Source organism: Parasteatoda tepidariorum, chromosome 6 (assembly GCF_982258835.1).
Source record: "Parasteatoda tepidariorum strain Cologne lab strain chromosome 6, Ptep-v5.0, whole genome shotgun sequence".
NCBI lineage: Eukaryota > Metazoa > Arthropoda > Arachnida > Araneae > Theridiidae > Parasteatoda > Parasteatoda tepidariorum.
In genome coordinates this window covers 25,875,929-25,895,739 of record NC_141760.1, presented here as the reverse complement: position 1 = coordinate 25,895,739, position 19,811 = coordinate 25,875,929, and the positions used below count along the sequence as shown (strand labels likewise).

The window sequence follows — 19,811 nt, the reverse complement described above, 5'->3', positions numbered from 1 at the left end:
TAAATCTAAATCCTAAACATTTATTTACAACATAAATAAATAAACCTCTTTATAAATAATATCGAATAAATGAGAAAACGACACAAGTAAAAAATTTAAAACCATTGCAATAAAATGATTTAAAAGATATAAAAAATATTAGCCATATTATGATTCAAAAATATTTAAAGTTACATTATAATAATAAAACGAAGAAAATAATTTATTCAAGAAACATCGAAAAAACAATGCATTATACGCAAAGGAAATATACGTTATAAAACTATGAGGATTAAAATAACAAAATCTACAATAAGGAAATTCATTGCAATGCACTATAAAATTCATTCTAATAAAATTCACTTCTTATAAAATTCCCACTTAGTTAATGTATTTTTATTACAATAAATAAAAGTATATAATAAATAATTTGTAATATTGTAATTTGTAGTAATAATTTAATCTAAGTAATTGACATTGAGTATTAAAAAGCAAAATTTTTTCTTCTCCCTCTCTTCTACCATATCGTTAGATGCCACAAGGAAAGGGTACAGAAATATGCAAAAATTAACAACCATGTATATTAACAACTTGAAAGTAAAAACTATTTGAAATTCCAATTTCGATTACAATTATTCTATTTATCCTTATAAATTGCCTTCTTCTATCTAACACGTTTTAGTGAATACGCAAAAGAATTTTACAATGAAAATTTTGGCCACTATGCGACTATCTATAGAGTTCAACTTTTATCCGGAACCTTGGGCTGAATCTCTAATTTAATTCCAATCATTTTTTGACCGCTACAAGCAAATTATCTTGCAATTTCATCACATAATGGAATTAAACACTAATTTAACGATCCAATGTAATTCCAATGTAAGCAAACTAAAAGACACAGAACTAAAAATTAAACAAAAAGTTTTGTCGCATCTGATGTAGGAAACAAAATCGCATCACTCACCCTGTAAACTTCTAAAATTTAAAATTTATCCTTGTTTTTCGAAAATAATGCAACTACACATTTTTTGCGACTAATTTACAGCAAATTATAACTAATTATTACCCTTTTTAAGCTCTCTGTAAGCGGTGGTTATGAATTTATTTATTTCTTTAGAAATTGAAAAAATATAAATTGTAAGATTTATTTTTTAGAATAAATCTTATTATTTATATCAATTGTTCCAATAATAATGGTTTTATAATTATAAGTCTTTACTGTTCAGTATTTTTTTTCATTGTTTTGTATATGTTCTCTTTAGGATTGCATATTGTATCATAAGATTATTGGTTTGGTTTATTGGTACAATATACATTTGCAGGCTTGTGTGCTTAATTAAGGCTTATAAACCTTTATCAAGTTGAAGGACAGGTAGCACAGTACAGGGTGATGATTGATTTTGTTCATTTACGACGCACTAGAGCTGCGCAATGGGCTATTGGCGACGGTCTGGGAAACATCCCTGAGGATGATTCGAAGACATGCTATCACAATTTTGATCCTCCGCAGAGGGGATGGCACCCCCGCTTTGGAAGCTCGACGACCTGCTCGCGAAATCGAGCACTTTGCGGTAGAACAGTTTAATGAGGTCCAATACCGCACACCCTCGGTCCCTACGCAGACTGGTCCAAGTGGCCACCCACCCGCACCACCTGACCGCAGCCAGTGATGCTTGACTTCGGTGATCTGCTGGGAACCGCGTCTTAACGATTAGTCCACTGCGGGACTGCACAATGCAGGAAAGGACATCACAAGGAATACATCTAGGGTTGCAGCGGGATTCGAACCCGCCACCTCTACGCTTTGCAGAGCGTTTTTCGCGCGATACCACTCAGCCAGGGAGGCCCTTATCATAAGATTATTAAAAAAACAAAAGAAAATATAATCAATCATTTGTATTCAACCAAAAACACTAACTACGAATTAATTATTAGGGCCGGTAACCTAGTGATTAAAGAATCGGGCTTCAGCCCGCAGGGTCCGGAGTTTGATCCCCGACTCCACTAAGACTCACCGAGTACATGCGATATGCATGCTCGTAAAATCTGTGGAATCAAAGTCCTGTGGTCGGTCGCTGTGCAGTATCATGGGTACAGGAATCTGTAAAAAAAAAATTTTCCTTCCAGATCAATGTCTTAATTGAGGAAGTGGCCTCACAAATTGTGATGGTATGTTTTCGGTTCATCTTCAGGGATGTTTCCCAGATCGTCGCCAATGGCAAATTATGCAGTTCTAGTGCATCTTTAATAAAGTACCAATATACCAACCATCATTTAATTAAAATAATTTAAAACACTGAAAGTATGAAAATATATAGGAATAATATAATAATTTTTATGGATACATAGGACATAGCATACTATTAACAATCTGATAAACAAAATCGTAATTCTATCGTCAAATTTGCTTTCATAATTTATTGAATAGACCATAGAATGAAACAACGTGAACATTATGACAAAAGAACTTAAAAAATGTATGGATAAAAATAAATAATAATGTCAATTTTCATGGGTAATAATAAGTAGCTATATACCAATAAAGTACCTATATACGTACCATCATTTAAATAATCTAAATAATTTAGAATTATTTAAAGCACTGAATGTATGGAAATATATCAGAATAATATAATAAATTTCATGGGTATATACGACATAACATACTGTTAACTATCTGATAAACATAATCATAATTTTTTCTTCAAATTTGCATTCGTAACTTATTGAATAGACCATAGAATGAAACAACATGAACATTATGACAAAACAACTTAAAAAATGCATGAATGAAAATAAATAGTAATGTCAATTTTCATGGATAATAATAAACTGTCTTAAAATCAAAATCATCACTTCTTCCTCGAATTTGTATTCGTAATTCTCCTTCTGGTCTCAAAATGATTTCGTTCATTACATTCACTTTGTCTCTCGGATCCAGTGATTTTACTTTGAACTTTCTAAGGATGGACGATACCACCGTTTTAATCTCCATGAAAGCAAATCTTTGTCCTATAAGAAAAAAATTTATGAATTTCAATGTGGACTTATCTTTCTATGCCGTCGGACCTGTGTAGGGGTCAGGAAACTGGCCTTGCATCTGAATGGTTCTGAGTTCGAATCCCGGGTAAGGCATCGATGTTCTTTCGTTCTCTGTACTATCTGTCCTTACTGTGGGAGCAACGTTGGACTGCCTAATATGGTGCCGCTGGAAAAGTGGCCAACAAATCTGCCCTTCAGATGCCTGTATGACGTAAGTCATTACCGTCAGCGTAAGGGCATTGGAAAAAAAATTTCTTTCTATATTTATAAACGACGCCATGGCTGTTTATGGGTGTTTAACTTTACGTTACATTTTTTTTTCTTGATGCGTAAGTGTAAGTAGGGAACGTAAATTTGCGAGGATGCTACGAGGAGTAAAAGGGAATTAAAATATTCAAGATTTATTAGTACGATAATTATCAACTGTTATCATATATGGACCTAACGCGAATTAGTTTTTTCGATTTTCCAACTTACTCGGAAATTGTTGAAATTTTTAAGTCGTTTTTCACGAATTTTTTCACTGATTTTCCTTAAATAATGACTATTTGTCTATTGTTGTAGGTAAACTAACTTATCCCTCTCCATATCTTCATTTATAAGTTTGCACTTGATTCGCAGTCAAATATAGCAGATATAGATAAAATAAAAAATAGAGAGCTTATATGTAGTCAGTTAAAAATTCTAAATTTTTATATCGAAACTTTTTTAAATAAAAAGGTAAAAGCGATAAAATTTAAAAGAGATAAAAACCGTTTCCAATATTTTAACTGTTATAGTTATCTAAGATTATGGATATATGTTAATAATAAGAAAATTATTTCGTATTCATTACTCATTGTGTCACCCAGCTTGTGTTCCTAAGTTTAAATATTTTATTGAAATAGAGTTTATTATTTTGAAATCCAGGCAATTGCTTATTTTGTTACGATGAGCGAGATTTTCTTACATAAAATTTCAATAATTAATAAGTATTTTAAAAACAAAATTATCTTTTTTTAAATATCGATCTTTAAGAAGAAAAAAAAAATATTATGAGAAATAAACACATAGATTGGTGAGAGCAGAGAGCAGGACTTCTTAGTTTAATTAAAAAAAATATTCCTTATTAAAATTCATCTTTCTAATAAAATTTAAGTTATTATTAAGAAATTATTAATTAAGTCTAATCGCTCAGAACAAAATTTTAGAAATAATAGATTTTATTCCTAACTGTTCCTGATTGCTTTAACTATAAAAATGCTATTTGCCCAAATAGATTTCCATGTTTTTGACAATGCTTACATATATTTATTTTAGAAAATTCTTTAAAGGTGCTTGTTAAGGACAGACACAATTCTAAGCATCTCAATTTTGAGTTCGGTATAAATCGCTAGAGCTGTTGTAATAAATTATATATTAACTCGAAAGATGGTAGAAACGCATTGACAAATGATAAAATCTGGTACAAATTTGTATTTTTGTTCAAATTTTTTGTATAAGGCTCAATTTAGGAAGTTGTATAAAGAATATTTTGAATTACGCCTGCGTCGCTTCCTGAAAAGTTAATGTTTCCTTTTTTTCGTAAGTATTAATTAAATATTTTCTCTCTTCCCCTCTTTCAACTAGTGTGACCATTTACTCAAAAAGATCAACTCTGCATATGCATGAACTTATTTTTTACTGTAAAGAGATAGAACTGACTAAGCGTGAAGCATAGAAGGCCAAACGATACGATACTTTTCTATTGTTTCAATACTTTATCATTTTCGTTTATTCTACAGGAATGAAATTTCTGAATCAGAATAAAATTCTCGCAAATACACCTAATTCGATCCTAATGAATGGATTTAATTCGTCTAATTCTCTATAGTATATGTTTGTTTCAAAACTGATAAGCCCTAAGTCACTCATCTCGCTGATTCGTGGCTCCCCATTCATCAATCTCAAACTCGATAATTCCCTAATCATGGGAAATCTCACCTTTCTTAATATTCTAAAAATAAAGTTGAAAGTTGCTTTTATTACCTATACAATTTCGAGGACCAGCTGAAAAAGGTACATATGCAAAAGGATGTCTTCCAGCGCTATTTTCAGGAGAAAATCGATCAGGGTCGAATTTTTCAGGATTAGGAAAGACTTTTGAATCTCTGTGAAGGAGATATGCATTTACGTAACACATACTTCCTTGAGGTATCACGTACTCATCTAAAATAAGGAAAAATAAATTATATAATTACATTTAATTACAATTACTTACTAATATAGATTTCAAATAATAGTTTCCGTTACAAATCACGTTCTATTCATCTTTAAAAAATAAAAAAAAATGATTATAAATATTCAATAACCGATATGCAACTATCATAGCTTCTATCACTTTTCTGCACTGAAATGAAAGCTTTAGATTTTGTTTTTGTCACTTTTAAACTGTATACAACTGCCATGACAAAGTATACATAACATATTTCCTAACATTTAAAACTAAATTATTATCTTATTTAATCCTTATCTAAAAAAATAGAATCATTATTACAATATTTTGTAACAAAATCTTGAATTCAAGGCTGGATAATATCTACTTTTGGAGATTCCCTCAACATCTACCTAACACTTTCATTTAGAATTCGAAAAACTGTAACATGGTTGTTAAATGTTTTGATTTATTAAAATCCGTTATCATTTCTCCCACTTTCATTTACGACAACTCATTTTAACGCGCAAGACTTCGAAAAAGAGCCTTGGTAATACATTAAAACAATCAATAGCCAATACATGGATTCCTTGGGTTTTCTAGGTTATTTTTTGTAAAACTGTTTTGAAACCTCGCAAAGTATGTTAAAAATACATTTGTAGTTATTAAGCTTTTCATAGCTATTATTATCTAATATATATAATTCTCTTACGTGGCCCCCAAATTCTGGCTGTATTTCTTTTCCGCCGGTGGCAAGGCTTGCTTTGTTTTGTTTACGTTACTATTTCTCTTACACGGCGACTAAAAAAAGCCTCATTACAACTCCCCGAATGGCAACGTGAGAAAATCGACCAATGATTGCCGCTAAAATTTTAACATGCCAAATCTAGTTGAGGTGGTTCAACATATAGCACTTTTAAAAACGGAAATTGAAATAACCATAGAGCATCAGCTGCGGCAATTTCATACTATTAAGCTAGGCAGAAGTGAGTAGTCTTTGCCGATAGATCTCTATTTTAGTATTTTGTCGAAAGCGCTTTTTTTCACGAATTTATACATTAGGAATTTATTGGACGATTTTCGATTTATGTCACGAATTATACTATAGCACATTTCTAATAGGTTTAACAAATTACATGTCATTTATTTGAATTCAAATTTATTTTAATGACTTAGTATTTACTAAAAAGATGTAATTTTTTTCAAAAAAAGAGTTTTTATATGGATTTGAATGATTGTTTTGAATTCTTAGAATTTTGTGCATTTGCAATGTACCTAAGTTAGTAGCTAGCGAAGCGAGCTTGGTTTGCGAAGCAAACCATATAAGATTGAGTGGCAATTTTCGGGGGTTGGCGAGCGTTAACGAGCAGGGGGCGCTGCCCACTAGTCAATAAAATTTCGATTAAAACTTCTTAAGTAATTACGCAGACGCGTTCTGATACTTCATTATTGAGTAACCGATAAGCTCGTCCGAGAAGAACCATGAAAAATGCAGAAATGAGATGAGAAAACCATTAAAAAGCATAATAACTACTGAAAAATTGAAAGAATCAGGGCATTAATTGTGGAATTAAAGTGATTTGCATCAGGGTAGCTCATCAATAGATAAGAAAGTAAAACAAGAATAGTAGAGGAATTTTAGTTTCAATTTTGCTATCAAGCTAAAATATGTAAAAAAAATATTTTATCAATTTTCAATCTATGCACATTTTTTGACCTTTCAGTCATACGTCGGCAAGCAAGCAGTATAATTATGAAAACAAAGTTCTCTGAAACAACAGAAAAGAATAATAATAATAATAATCTGTACCCTTGACAGCTTGTCTTTCGTAAATTCTCGTTCTTGTTAAATTCTTTGAGATTATTCCTTTAAATTGATTTGAAGTAAACTTAAAGTATTGACTTAAAGTAAGTGATTTAAAGTATTTTTCCATCTAAATTTCAGAGAGTGGAAACTTTAGCTAGATTTTAAACTGTTAAATGTAATTATATCTGCTACTGGATACAGAGCGTGCCATTTACTATTTACACTTTGAAGATCATAGTGGAAGAAAATTTAAAGTGGTATTCTGAAAAACAGCGAAATTCTGTATTAAGGAAGTGTAAAAGCATGATGATACACTATACATACCCTCCAACTGCTACGGAATTTCCGTAGTTTCAGAAATCTTCTTTTCAGACGGTAGCAAAATTAATGTCTTAATATTTAAAAAAAATTAATTTTAGCGTAACTTGTCCACTATTGCTTATAAAAGTGCAGGCCATATGGCTAGATTCTTAAGTTCTGATAAACGTTTTATGAGAGATCCATTTGCTTTAAAAATTTCTATTTTCGTTCGCTACCACTAGAAAGAATTATTTTCAAAATCCTCATAAGTTGGAGGGCATGCACTATACTACTTATGGTGATGTAGAAACTAAAAATCTTTTATACTAACTACATTGAAGATCATCTCTTATTTCTCTTCCATAAATAGACACTGAAGGATACAGTCTCATTGATTCCTAAAAAAATATGGGAGCTTGAGCTGTTACAAAGCAATAAACAAAGATCTAAGACAGTAAAGAATAAATTTTAGAGCAAATAATAAAATTTAAAAAAATAATTTATATTCTATGGCGCAGTTCAGGAATAAAAAGACAACCAATGTAAATGTGTATTTACGTTTTAAATTTAAAATTATTCTTTACATTTATTTGACTCGTTTAATTGATAGTTGAAATAAAATTTAGCATAACAACCAGTTTTATTTTATTTTTTTTTAAGTATAGACGAAATATTTTTGTCATTAAAATTTTTCTTTTCCCAACGCTGTTTTTCGAAGCTCTGTCATCAAGGAAAATGAAAAAAAAGCCATAAATTAAGTGCCTTGCACATGAACAATATGATGACTTCAAACTATATATCTAATCTTGCCGTGAAGAATTATCTGGACTTCAGAACAAGCAAATAACTTAAATACTTTAAATGCAATTAAACTTTTTTTTAAAAATCTCCAACTTGAAAATTAAGAAAATTACTGCCTTATCCTCAGTTTTTGCAAATTTTTATGAGCCCAAGTGATGGAGTAAGTTTTTAAATAATAAAAAATTAGACCACAAGCGCTTTTCACTTTCACAAAACTGTGATTTTCTCAATATTGGCGACAAATTAAACGTAGACATGGCTGGCTTTGAATAGGCCAAACTTGACCTATCAGTTATGACTAACATTTGCAGACTCATAGCAGTTATAGAAACAGCATAATATTCTCAAGAAGTCTCATTTCATATTACAACGAAGCCATCGAAAAATAGCCTTTAATATAGAGACCCAGGAGTTGAGATTAACTGATCTAAGTTATTTACTGATCTATATATGTGCACTTGAAAATATAAATGTACATTTGGGAATTTATCCGTTGTTAGTTTCCAACCTCTCATCATCTGCTTATCGGTTATAAGGGCCATGTGTTGGCGACTGCTTTTTTGAATTGGCTCCCAAACATAACACACGTGACTAACGAGTGCAAATTTTAATATCTCAAAGCATTGTTGAAAACATATCGTGATTTTTTTTCCTATTATTCAAAATTTCTACATAGGTGACGATATTTTGTTACCCATCCTTCTGAAGAACAGATTGCGTAAGTAATTTTCTCCAAAATACCATAAATTAATCCCTAGTAGCAGAATTTTTCAAGACAATCAGCAGAACAATCTTCATAAATTCATATTTGTTTGCAACTTAATCACACTTAAGGAAATTCGTCCAACTCAACCTTCAACTCAACCTCAACTTCAACTTTCTGTTCAACTACTACCTGAAACAGTTGAACTATGGTTGCCATGCGGTTGAAAAGAGTTGATCATTGATAAACGAGTGATTTCTTTCTTTTTAGGCGATTTAGCGTTTTATACATAGACGGATAAAAATTTTCATCGAAAGACTCAGCGCGTGTGGTAATTAAATTTAATTTAATCGACGGCAATGGATCCTTCCTCAGCAATTTCAAGTTTGATCATTTACAGTTTGCTAAAGAAAAAAAAAAGATAAGAGAAGGACACTTTGGAGTAAAGCATGACGCTTACGAAGACAGAGATTAGGCTGTTGGGAAAATTTATTGAGAGAACTGTTTGTTTTCCTTTGTGCAATCTTTGACATAGAAGTTAAAAATATATAATTAGTTTTAATATTGGAAAAGTAAATTAAGAAAAAAAAATCACCATTTTGTTATAAATATATTCGTTGCATGTTGTGTTAATTTCACTTATTATCATAAATTAAACACATAAGTAGCAATGGATTTTTATCTTTAGTTAATAAATATATTTTTAGATTATTCTTTACTTTTAGTCATATAGTATTTATTTTAAATTATTCAAATAAATTACCTTTAAGTTTTTCATATATTTAATAACATAATATAGCTTTTTGCAACTTACATTTACTATGTATATTTTACAACGGAGAAAACAAAATCTAATATAAGAGTAAAAATAAGCAGTTATAACAAAATTTAGGAGTTTGATAATTTTTTGCACCAAATTAATGCAATTAATTTTTTTAATGTTGACTTTAAGTTCTTGAAAAATTATTAAAATAGTTTTTTAAGAGTTCGATAAGTATTATTATATATGTTTAGTGAAATACTCTAATTTGAAAAAAATTGTGCTATTTGTAGAAATTTAAAAGTTTATGTGAAACTGAATTTTTAAAAAAAGAAAGCTATTAAACGGCACTATTTTGTAGAAGGTTCAACATGAATAAACACAAACTATTCAAAAATTAGGAAAAACAAGAACTGATAAAAGTGAACAATTTATTCCAAAAGCAGTTTCGATTAATTTTTTATGAGCTCTTAAATGATATTTCCTGTGGTGGCGGGATGTTACATTCCAAATGTTCTCTTTTTTCTTCAAGAGTTCAATAAATGTGCTCTCCATTTCGGTGCTCCATTTAAAAGTTTCTCCAACGGGAGCTTGTTCAAAATTTTGACTCATCTTTGCTGCAATACAAGTAAAAAAATTTATTAAGAAAGGTGAAGCAAATGTATTTAAGGCAACAGACAATAAGGAACAGTCATTAAAAATTACCAACCAATTAATTCTGTCAGCATATTGTTATGGTATGAGTAAGTTTTTTATTATCAGTAAAAACTGAAATAAATTTTTAATGGTTTTCCATGTTTTTATAATAAGATTAATAGAAAGTGAAATTAAAATTATGTATAATTACAAGGAGTATCAGTTACTTGTCCCATTTTTTCAAATATTTAACCTTAAGAAGAAGACTTCTTTTTTAGATAAATAATTTTAACTTTATCTTTAATTTCAAAAAATAAATTAATCTATTAAATTATGAAAAAAGCAGATATAAAAAGTACCTACATATTAGTAAATTTAAAGTTAAACGTGTGTTAATACTTTTTTATTAAAAAAATTACATTGAAAAAACCTGTTAGGTGCTTTAACGGGTAAAAAAATATTTTCAACTTCCTTCATAATTTATTCAAAACCTGCTTATTAATAATATAAAGAATGCAACTGCATTTGAAAAATTGATCCTTACAGTCTATGTTATTTAAATTTCCATCTAATCTAATTTCATTAAATATTACTTTTTGAAAAAACCCTCTTTAAGTTTTTAATAGTAATACAAAATTACAGATACAAGTTTCTTCAACTTTATAAATATTAAAAACTTAATCATATAAAGCATGCAGATCTATTTGACAAACTTATGCTACACAATAAATTACATAAGATTAAATGTGAATCAATAAGTTTTAATAAAAACATTTTTTTTTAATAAAGCCCACTTAGCGTCCCAAGTGGGTTTTTTCAAGGTGGGCCCACTTGTCAATAGAAAGTGCAAAGTAATTGGAAAAAAACAAATTTTTATTCCGCGAATACTGACAAATATACAGTTTAAAAATAAAATAATAACTGCAAAGAAATTAATTCTGTCAGCATATTGTTTAGGTATGAGTAAGTTTACTTCTTATAACGCAATTTTTTCCTTTGTAAAAAAATATTCAAAATCACTGAATTCAGTACCAACTCTAGAATAATTGCTGGTATAATCTTATCGGAACTATAGAAAGAGCAAAGTAATTGTAAAAAAAAAAAAAACTATATTTGAATTCGGCGAATACTAATAAATATACAGTTACGTACGAAAAAGATTAAATGCAATTCATAAAATTTGTTTATCATTTAAAGTAATGTCAAAATATAAAACAAAACTACTTTTATGTACTTGCAAAATTTACTTCAGATTGGCGAATTTGGCGTAAAAAATCATACTTTTAATTCACGGTTAAAAACATAACACATTTATAACATAAACTTCTTTAATGGATAGAAACAGATTTATACTTCTTATAAAATAACTTTAAAATCAATACTCAATTAAAAACTCACCTGAATTAATATATAACAAATTAGATTCGCTGCTTTTTCACATAAACTTTGCCGCCATATTGTTTTGACTTGTGCTATCCCATAATCCCATGCGGTTGCTGCTACCTGATTGGTTGAATTGTGAAGTTGAATCAACTTTTTCGAGGAGATCTGAAAGAGTTGAACAATAGTTGATCCAACTCGGATAAGTATAGCACACCTATGTTTTCGGACGAAGTTGGACGAAAAGTTGAAGTTGAGGTTGAGTTGAAGGTTGAGTTGGACGAATTTCTTTAAGTGTGATATGGCCTTTAGTTACCTGAAAACTATTATTATAATCATTTGGTGCAATCTAGCATGTATAAATCAAAATTTGCTTATGCAAGATAGAGTTAATAAAATCGATTTTATATGATATGTCGTTAAAAGCTCTATTACTTTAAGTATTTAGCAGAAAAATGCCTTGAAAAAATGGAACAAATCTCATTATAAGCAGATTGTGGAAATTCGTGAAAATAATTTTTTTATTGAATTCTAGTTATTTAAATAAAAGGATCTTAAATTTTTTGGAAATGTCTCCTAAATACTTTTTCAGTTTCATAATATGATAATTTTTGAACAGTTCGGAAAATCTTTCTCCACGCCAAGGGAATAATCTCAATTTGTAACTCGTATTACGACAATTCGGTGTTCGTGTCAAATTTTAAAAATTGTTCCTAACCGTTTATCAAGAACAAAGGAGGGTAGAAAAATCTCTCCCCTCCACAGATAATTTTTTATTTTTTTTCTTACCTTACCCTCAATATCCTTTCAACTACTTTTTCCCCTCCTCCTCAAATCTGCAGATTTTGTAATAATCTACAACGACCGCTGCCCTGCTGGTATGTTTTTGCCTTTCTGCTTCCAGTGTAACGCCCTCACACCTTTATATAGTTTGTAAAGGGAGAGAACTCCCTTTACCACAAAGTCTAAGACCGTCTGCTGCTATGGTAAAAATGAATAGCTCATTTCAGAGAAGAGGGCCTCTCTCTCCCTTAATTTCGTCCTCTCGCTGACCCAATCCAAACCTTGTCTTAAATTTTAAACCAACTTTAAATAGTTAGGCCTTGTATCGCTAGCCACCGCCACTGCTTCGGACGAATAACGAGGGGAGCTCTTTCCATGGACATACAGTTTTATGAGGGAAAATTGAAGGTACAGTAAATTTGGTTAGATCTACTATTATGTTCAGAGACAGTGTAGAGGTTTCTTTTCGTATTAAAACAAATCAAACAAAGTTTGAAAAAATAGCTGAGATAGCATATACTAGAGCAATAACTTTGAAGAAGAGAAAGTTTATACATTGGATGCCCTTACATCATATGTCAGTCACTTTTCAGTTCATCTGGAGTTAACACATTACATTATATTTACATGAGCCTGAAAAAGGTCTCAATGCAAGTCTGCAGGGCATTGTTGAAATTTTTTTAATATAACTCTTGCTAAGAAAGGTCATATGTCTTGGACTTTTTTCCTTATTTAATTATTAGAATATAAAATTAGAGAACAGTTCCTCGACCTGGTATTGGCTATCATTTAATTTTCAATTGTGAAATAATAAGTTCCAAATAGCGTTAAATAAATTAAATTATTATAAAATATTAAAAACAAAAAACGTGTATACCTTCACCACACATTCCAAATATTTCATATCTTTAATATCATCAACATCTACTTCACGATCACTCTCACCAAATATAGAATCCAATTCCTCGTGAACTTTATCCTGAACCCATGGATGCAACCCTATTAAATAGAGTGTCCAACTCATAGCAATAGAAGTTGTATCATGACCCTGAAAAATAATATTTATCCAATTATTTTAAAATCTCCACAAAAATAGAATAAGCAAACAATTTAACAAAAAAAGAAAATTTTAATTAAATGTTCATTGACACGATTTTATTCCTTCTGCCAAATCATAAAAGATGGCGTAAATCTCTTAGAATCAACATTTACTAACTATTAAAGCGGAAAAAAAATTATATACCAAGAAGACACTCACGCCATCTAGAATGAACATTTTAAACTCAATATACTCGAGAACGTCACTTCTTGTACCTATATTACGTATTTTTAAAACTCGTGTCAAGCGCGTACTCTTAAACCTAAATTTTGATCGAAGTTTTAAAAATAAAATTATCAAAATCTCACGAATGTTTATTAAGAACAATCACAGAAACGTTAGAATTGAGTTCGTATAACAGATTCTTTTTTAAATAAAGGAAATTGGAAGCATTCTTACTAACACTTATTGAAGCTAAGCCTCAGTTTTATTCAACAAACAAACTAGTTTTTATTATTTCACATTTTCTGTTAGTAAGCTCATTAATTGGATCAATTTTCTTGAGATAAATGTTTATCCTTTCCTGCTATTCTCGATAACTAAATTTTAGGTTTTCATAATTTTTTTTCAACAAGGATTCCAAACAGTATATTAAAAATTATCCTGATTATGGAGTACTTTGTAGATGCGTATGTCGTAGAAATGGATAAATAATATACAGAAAATACATAATCTAGAAAATGAATTACAACTAAAACATTCTTATGAATTACAATAAAACAGAATAACAAGATCGGATAAAGAATTTTATACACCGTGACCAATAAATTCGCATACAACTTTTAGAACACATTAAAAGATTATATATTTGTCTCGGTAGTGCCAATTCTATTTAGCAATTCTACCAATTCAATTTCTATTTAGACTGTTTAGTATTAGGTATATCGAAGCTATTGTAAGTTTAAATGTTGGACTACTTATAATTTTTTGACCTAAGTAGAATGAAGAAATTTTGAAAAATATGTGATAAATAAATTCATTAAATGCGAGCAGAATTTTCTAAGATTAGAAAGCTCTGGTGTTGAAGAGATTTCAGTTACTGCACTATCTGAAGGTATTATGACATGTCCTCAGTCAATGACAGAAAAAAGTCTGGCGGATTAGAAGATCTGTTCAGACAAAACTGTGAAAAAGGTCAAGAAAGAATGCAAGAAGTGAATAAAGATCTGCTATGAAACTAGCCCAAGTGCTCAATATATAGAAGGTATCAATGCTAAACATTTTGAGAAAGGACTTTGGGTGCAAAGCTTTGAGAAAAAGCAAAATTAATCGACTTTCAAAGTCTACTAATATGAAAAATAGAAGGTGCTGCACAAAATACTTGCCTGGCACGCTGAGGATAAGTTTGTCTTTTCAGACTAGAAAATATTAGTTTTGCAGCTAAGTCTCAACCCTCAAAATAGTAGAAGATGGCCAGTTTCTATTAATAACATCCCTGAGATACAGAATTATGTTTAGCTTTATTAAAATGCTTCGCCTGCGATGGTTTGGGGAGCTATTTGAAGAAAAGGCAAACTCCCCTTAGCTTTTATTGAAACAGGAGTAAAAATCAATGACCAAAAAAAAAAAAAAAGTTTAGGTTTTTGAAGCTGTTTTACTCCCAAGTGTCCACAGTATATATGGGGTGGAATATTTCTGCTTCTTCTTATGGGGTGGAATACTTCTGCTTGGTGGAATATTGCTGGTCCTCCTCATACCGAACGTGTAGCTCAGGAGGGGAGCTGCAAACATTTAGCTGAGTTTTTGTTTTCAGAATGGCAATTCAGGACCTTGAACAAAGCCATCATGGTTCTTTTTATTATTTGTACCCGTATTCGTGCTTTATAGACCCAATTTTAAAACTTACCTCAAATGTGAAAGTGTCCACTTCCTCTCTTATTTCTGTTTCTGAGATGGAATTGTTTTCAATGTGCTCATCCAGCAGGAGATCCAACAAAGCTCTTTTCTTCCTCTTGTAACTACTCTCATTGCTACCTTGTGAATCGTCAGAAGACATTCTCCTTTCAAGTTTTGCCTGCTTCCTTTCAAAAATCAACTAGGCACAAGACAAACCAAAATAACTTCCACAAATGGAATTTTTATTCACATTTAAAAGCAGCATGACTCATATTTTTTAAAAAAACAAAGAATATTAAAAACAAAACATAACATGATCTTCCTTATAGAAGAATATTTTCTTAATATTTGATATACTGAAGCAATATTATAATTATTAAATACCGCTTAACAATATGTTGTTTGTAGAGAAATATAATTGTTCGTGTCCGAAATTTTGTAAGTATCATAAAAAAACATAGGCTGACTTAAGCAATAACAAGGTATAGAACAAAGAGGCTGACTGCAAAATGCAAAAGCATGGAAGCATAATGTGTGGAGTTACTGTTTGTTAAATATCATTTATTTAATAAATTTTTATTTAATAAATTTTTATTGATTTTCGTTGTTTTTTTTTGTATTTTTTTTTTAAATTTATTTAAGTGGCGTTGAACAGCTGACCCAACTTTAAGTTTACGACTATCAATGTTTAACTCAGGAACTTTCTAATCCTGAATCCAACATAGGAAGACAGGAGAACTTCCGGATTGAGCATTGGGACAAACTAGCTTTTTCGGAGAACATTTTGGTAAGATAATCCTGCATTTGGGGACGTTCCGCAGAAAGAAAAACTATAAAAGCCTCTCACAGTTAGCCTTGTGGAAAGGAGAGTCTTGCCCTTGATCTGTCGACCACTGAGGATATTTTACGTCAGCATTGTAATCGGCTAAAGCCGGGAACAGAATTTGTATCTACTAGCCATCGCTGGGAATCGAACCTGGGTGTATTTTCCATCGTCCACTTTGCAATGTCATTAGTGATGTGAGAATGCAAGTTTAGAGTCTTGACATTGCACGATTCGCCACCCTCTAGACCTTTGGTTTTTTTTTCGTTTAAAAAAATTGTGAGGCAAAATTATTTTTCAGGAATTTTTCTTTAAAAGTATCTTTCAAAAGTCAGTTAATTAGTTTTTGTGGGTTTCGTACAGCTAAAGCAAATATTTTAAAAGTAAACTATTATGAAGTTATCAGATTATATATTTAATAAGAGCAACAAATTGTTAGACTAAAAGTTCTATTTATGAGCAATTGCACTTTTACAAGACGTTTTTTTCTGTAACACTTGAAACATAAACAATTGAATAAATACCTACTTTATCAGTAAATTCATGAACAATAGCACTTGTTTTCAGAAATTGTCTTCCAGAAGGAAAATATGGATAAATAGCTTCTATCCACAACCAAGGTCTTAAAGCTCTTTGAAAAAATAAATTACCTAATCTAAAATGATGAAAACATGTATTTAGACATATATTACATACTAAACATTATACATTATTATACATTACAATATAAAATATTATACTAAAATTTTAATTCCCCAACTTTAATTTAAAAAACTGCTAATCTATAAAGGAGGTGCTTTAAACATCGCCCTTCATTTATACCAGTTATCCCGTAAATACCGATCTTAATTTATATTTTCAGAATATTTATCTAAAAGGAAGAACAAAAGTATGCACAATAGAGGAAGCAAATTAATATTTGAACAGTGTAAATTGTGAGAAATCACAAGTAAAGAAGGTGGGAGTAGGAAACACTAAAACCTGTTTTATTGTATGTTGAAATTAAAGGGTGATTTCATACACATACTTGGTTTTAAACTAGCCTCTGTTTTCTTTCAAAATTGAGTAGGTTTTTGGTGTTAACACTTCCGTCTTCCTCAACTGTGGTTTGTTGTATTTGAGAAGCATTTTTGTTTAATTTAACTTCTTAAATACTAATTTACTGCCCCTAATTTGCATATTTTCTTGTCTATCTTTTCATAAGGATTCTAAAAATATATTTTAAGGGTGGTATTTATGGACCATCCTGTTTTTTTCTTTAAAAAATATCATGCTTAATAGGGAATAAAAAGTATGCATGCGAATTTTAATAATTTCCTATACTGATTATATATTCAGTTAAGCTTAAAATGAAGGCATTATTAAAATTGGAAATCTTTTTATAAATTTCAATCACAATAAATGGAATAAATTGGTGCAAAAGTTTTATTTATTGCACAATTAGGATTTCTAAATACAATATAAAAACAATTTTGAAGTTTCCAACACATTAAATTAGTTTATAAGAGAATCCTCTAAAGCTAGATTTGTTTTTTATCAGTCCATCTTTTTAAATAACTGTTCACAGACTTGCAAATTAATAAAACCTATTCCCATTCATATTACAGTTTTCTAGTTATGAAAAAACCTCGCTCTTTAGATGTACTTTCCTGTGATTTTGTAGCAAATGTAAAGCAATCATCAATGCTATTTTTGTGAAGCTATGGTGTAGTTTTTAGTTTTCTTCGGCTTGTTTACTTTTATTTTGTAATTTTAGAAGCCTCAGAGTAGTAGTATTATTACTAAAAAATAACACTCCAGCGTCCGTTACTGAGTAAAAAAAGGAAAAATGAACTGGGAAAATATCAAAACAATTCATGAGTATTAGTAAGCAAGTTCTGTATCATTGAACACACAACTTTTGCAAGGTGCTTTATTTTCTTCTGACAATTTTTAAAAATTCAGTGATTTTTAAAAATGCTGTACTTTTTGTGGAATTTTATAATATTTACAGCTGTTGCAAGTTATTAAAATGATTCTGAACAATTCTTAAAAAATTCACAAATAATATTTTGATCAATACACAACTTTTGAGTGGTAATTTGTTTTTATGTGACAATTTTTGAAAATGTGAAAAATTTTCGAAAATTTGCTGTTTTTTTAAAAACAAAATTTTTAAGGCTATTGAAGAGAGTAAAGATAATGCATAAGAAATGTGAAAAATTCTAATCTGATATGAAGACACAACTTTTGGAGGGTATTGCTTTTTCATTATAGAAAACTTTTTCTTTCGCTTCTACTTAAAGCCTATTCAAGCTTTTTTATGCGCTTTAATCTAGTGATATTGGGATGCAAGGAACACTTATTCTCAAACTTACAGCAGATTTAGAAGTACCGTGTTTATAGGGTCTGGTAAAAAGTTGCACTATCTCATATGTCGGATTTTGGTGGTACGGGTAAATGATAATGCTGACAAAAGTCGACAATGTTATGCTTTTATTTAGAAATATCAAATGATGCTTTTGAAGTGTTTTTTTTTTTTTTTTTTTTTGTGTTGAACCATATGAGATCAATCTCGTAACGACAGGACTAATAGCTTAGAAGTTATAAGGGTCTTATGATGTTCTGTATATCTTTGTATTTGCGCCTACGTATGTGACATTGCTATCTAAAAAATATCGTATTGTTTTCTACTTATTTTTTAAACTAAATTGAATGCGATAAATTCTGCGACAACAAAACAAATATTTCCGAAGTTTTAAGCATTTTTATGTGTACAAAGTAATTTTCCTTACTTGAACTTTTTTCCGTGGTAAATATTCCTGAATCACGACGTTGAATCAATAGTTGAATAATCAATTGATAGGATAAATATTTTGGATTCTCTAAGAGTTTCGAAGATTATACATTTTGTGCAGAAGAAAAGTAAAATCATTGCAATTTGATAAATAGTAGCCATATTCTCTAGTTTCAGTTTTATTGAATATATTGTGTCCTTCCACCCTATAATACCCATAGCAGAAAAACCTATAATGCTCATAGCAGAACATAATTACTCAATGCTTTCCTTCTTGTTTGCTGATGTTAATATCTCAGAAAGGAATGGACCAATGTTCTGTTTTTAGTATTATAATTTTGCATTGCTAACTAACATTTTATAATGTTTGGTTGTGTTTTCGTAACATAATATTGATACTTCCAAGAAATAAAATGCATTTATTATTTATTAAAGTGATTGTTTATTGAATTATATAACTGCATAAAATAAATAATAAAAGAAAAAAAGAAAAAAAAGAAGTGAAAAACGAATAAACGAATGAGCTACATGACTAAATATTGAAGCCTCTTATAGTATATTAGTATCAAGCGTCTACTTTTATTTTGGAATGAATTCAAAATAATACTTAATGGTATTTTTTAAAGGTTAAATTATCACAATACCGCATTAATAATGAACTATACTTACTCTATTACACCTTTCACATAAGGACTCGTTGATTTCGTTTGAGTATGCATTTCTGCTCCCAATACTGATTCTAGTATAAAAAAATCGATTAAACTTTCCATGATTAATTCTGAAATTGGGTGTACCTGCTATTCTAATTTTAAGATATCGCTCAAAAAGAGCAAAATTACCTTCTTAAGAGAAATTTTTTTTTTGCTTCATTTTTCTAAATTTACTAAAATGTTATTAAAACAATTCAAAATTA

General features: G+C 29.9%; 1 protein-coding gene across 1 annotated transcript in view; it reads right to left on the bottom strand.

Moving 5' to 3' along the window:
- Window positions 1-2,294: 2,294 nt before the first annotated feature.
- LOC107450173 (cytochrome P450 4C1) overlaps window positions 2,295-19,811 on the bottom strand; it is a 36,071-nt gene continuing 18,554 nt past the window's right edge. The window contains exons 5-11 of the mRNA XM_016065917.4: window positions 19,568-19,637; window positions 16,651-16,777; window positions 15,310-15,498; window positions 13,242-13,412; window positions 7,633-7,699; window positions 5,029-5,208; window positions 2,295-2,991 (exon numbers count right to left, since the gene is read on the bottom strand). Of these exons, the coding sequence (XP_015921403.3) occupies window positions 2,795-2,991; window positions 5,029-5,208; window positions 7,633-7,699; window positions 13,242-13,412; window positions 15,310-15,498; window positions 16,651-16,777; window positions 19,568-19,637 (1,001 nt within the window). The 3' untranslated portion in view covers window positions 2,295-2,794. The remainder of the gene's footprint in view (window positions 2,992-5,028; window positions 5,209-7,632; window positions 7,700-13,241; window positions 13,413-15,309; window positions 15,499-16,650; window positions 16,778-19,567; window positions 19,638-19,811) is intronic.